This window comes from Cyphomyrmex costatus, unplaced genomic scaffold (genome assembly GCF_001594065.2).
Source record: "Cyphomyrmex costatus isolate MS0001 unplaced genomic scaffold, Ccosl1.0 scaffold2472, whole genome shotgun sequence".
In the NCBI taxonomy this organism is placed as follows: Eukaryota; Metazoa; Arthropoda; class Insecta; order Hymenoptera; family Formicidae; genus Cyphomyrmex; species Cyphomyrmex costatus.
This window is the reverse complement of record NW_017276557.1, coordinates 1-1372: the sequence shown is the minus strand read 5'-3', so window position 1 is coordinate 1372 and position 1372 is coordinate 1. Positions and strand designations below refer to the sequence as shown.

Genomic DNA, 1372 nt, shown 5'->3' with positions numbered 1-1372 from the left:
GTAGGAAGTGAATTATGAATCTTTCCGACTTAATGTAACCGTCTGACGTAATTGCTGACCTGATATCTTTTTGGTACATTCACACATTTTAAAATCACCAAGCACGCTACTGAGTCATGGAATTACCGTGAAATTATTAAAAGACCTCTTCGATATCGTATTAGATATCGTATTAGTTTTCTAATATTTGTCCTCTCTTTTCTTTACATATTTAAAAAGTAATAATATAAAATTGATAAAGGACTCTTATTATAAACATAAAGGAAAAAAGTTAAAAGGACGTTGTAAGAGTCAAAAGAAATAATTTAAAACAACAATTAAAGAAAAAAACGCATATATGTAATAAATTAATTTCAAAAGAAAAAATTCATTCGAAGATGTACATTAAAAATTAACAATATAAAAAGACTTGTTTAAAATTCGAAGATGTACATTAAAAAATAACAATATTCAAAAACCTGCTTAACGTTTCGACTCGTAGATTGAGTCTTTTTCAAAAGCGCAAACATATTCTTAAAGTTAAAATTTATCGAATTAATTCTGCGAATCCATCTTCATCACATCCAACTATTGTTCCTCTAGCGATTAGTAGATCGTAAGAAAAAAATCAACTATAAAAATTATGTAGATATGACAAGCTTTAGAATAAAAAAAAAAAAAAATAATAATAAATCCATCAAGAAAATTGTACGTTAATAAAAATTGTAACAATATCAAACCTTTGGAGATGGGCAACATTATTCAAAGCTCTCTAAATCAGTCAGTACACTACGCAATCTATTCGTCAATGTGTAGTTTTTAAACGTCAAAATTATATAATTGATATACATTATTCCGCAATTAATAAGTATGTGACGCTACTATGAATGTTTGAAGGAAACTGATACAGAATACAACATGACAATGTCAGACTTTGTTTATAATCGAAGAATATGCTTCGTGGAGATCTATCGTGTCAGATTGTAAGTTAAGACTGTTATTCTGTCTTTTAATATTCAACATCTCAGATGATACTAAACGCTTTTTATAACACGGTTCTTCATCAAGAATTTCCACTTCATCCCAAAGAAATTCATGATCATGTTGCACTCTATGATCAGTAATAACCGAACGTGTAGATGTGTTATGTCTAATATGATTCCGATGCTCTGCGATTCTGGTTTTTAACTGTCTACCAGTCTGACCGATATAAGACGCATCACAATCTGCACATGATATCTTATATACAACATTATTCTTCGTGTTTTTTTGTCGTATGTCTTTCTGTACTTTTATGTATTTGCTCATCTTGTTGGGACTGACATCAGGGAACCCTGATATCATTACCATTGAATCTCTTAAATTTATCTGTATGAAACGGAATGAATGGTAC

At 29.7% G+C, this 1372-nt stretch overlaps 1 protein-coding gene across 1 annotated transcript; it reads right to left on the bottom strand.

The window, feature by feature from the left end:
• Nucleotides 1–906: 906 nt before the first annotated feature.
• On the bottom strand, nucleotides 907–1323 carry LOC108774367 (uncharacterized). The gene has a single exon (XM_018540458.1). It carries the CDS (start codon nucleotides 1321–1323, stop codon nucleotides 907–909), a length of 417 nt encoding a protein of 138 aa, XP_018395960.1.
• Nucleotides 1324–1372: the final 49 nt, after the last annotated feature.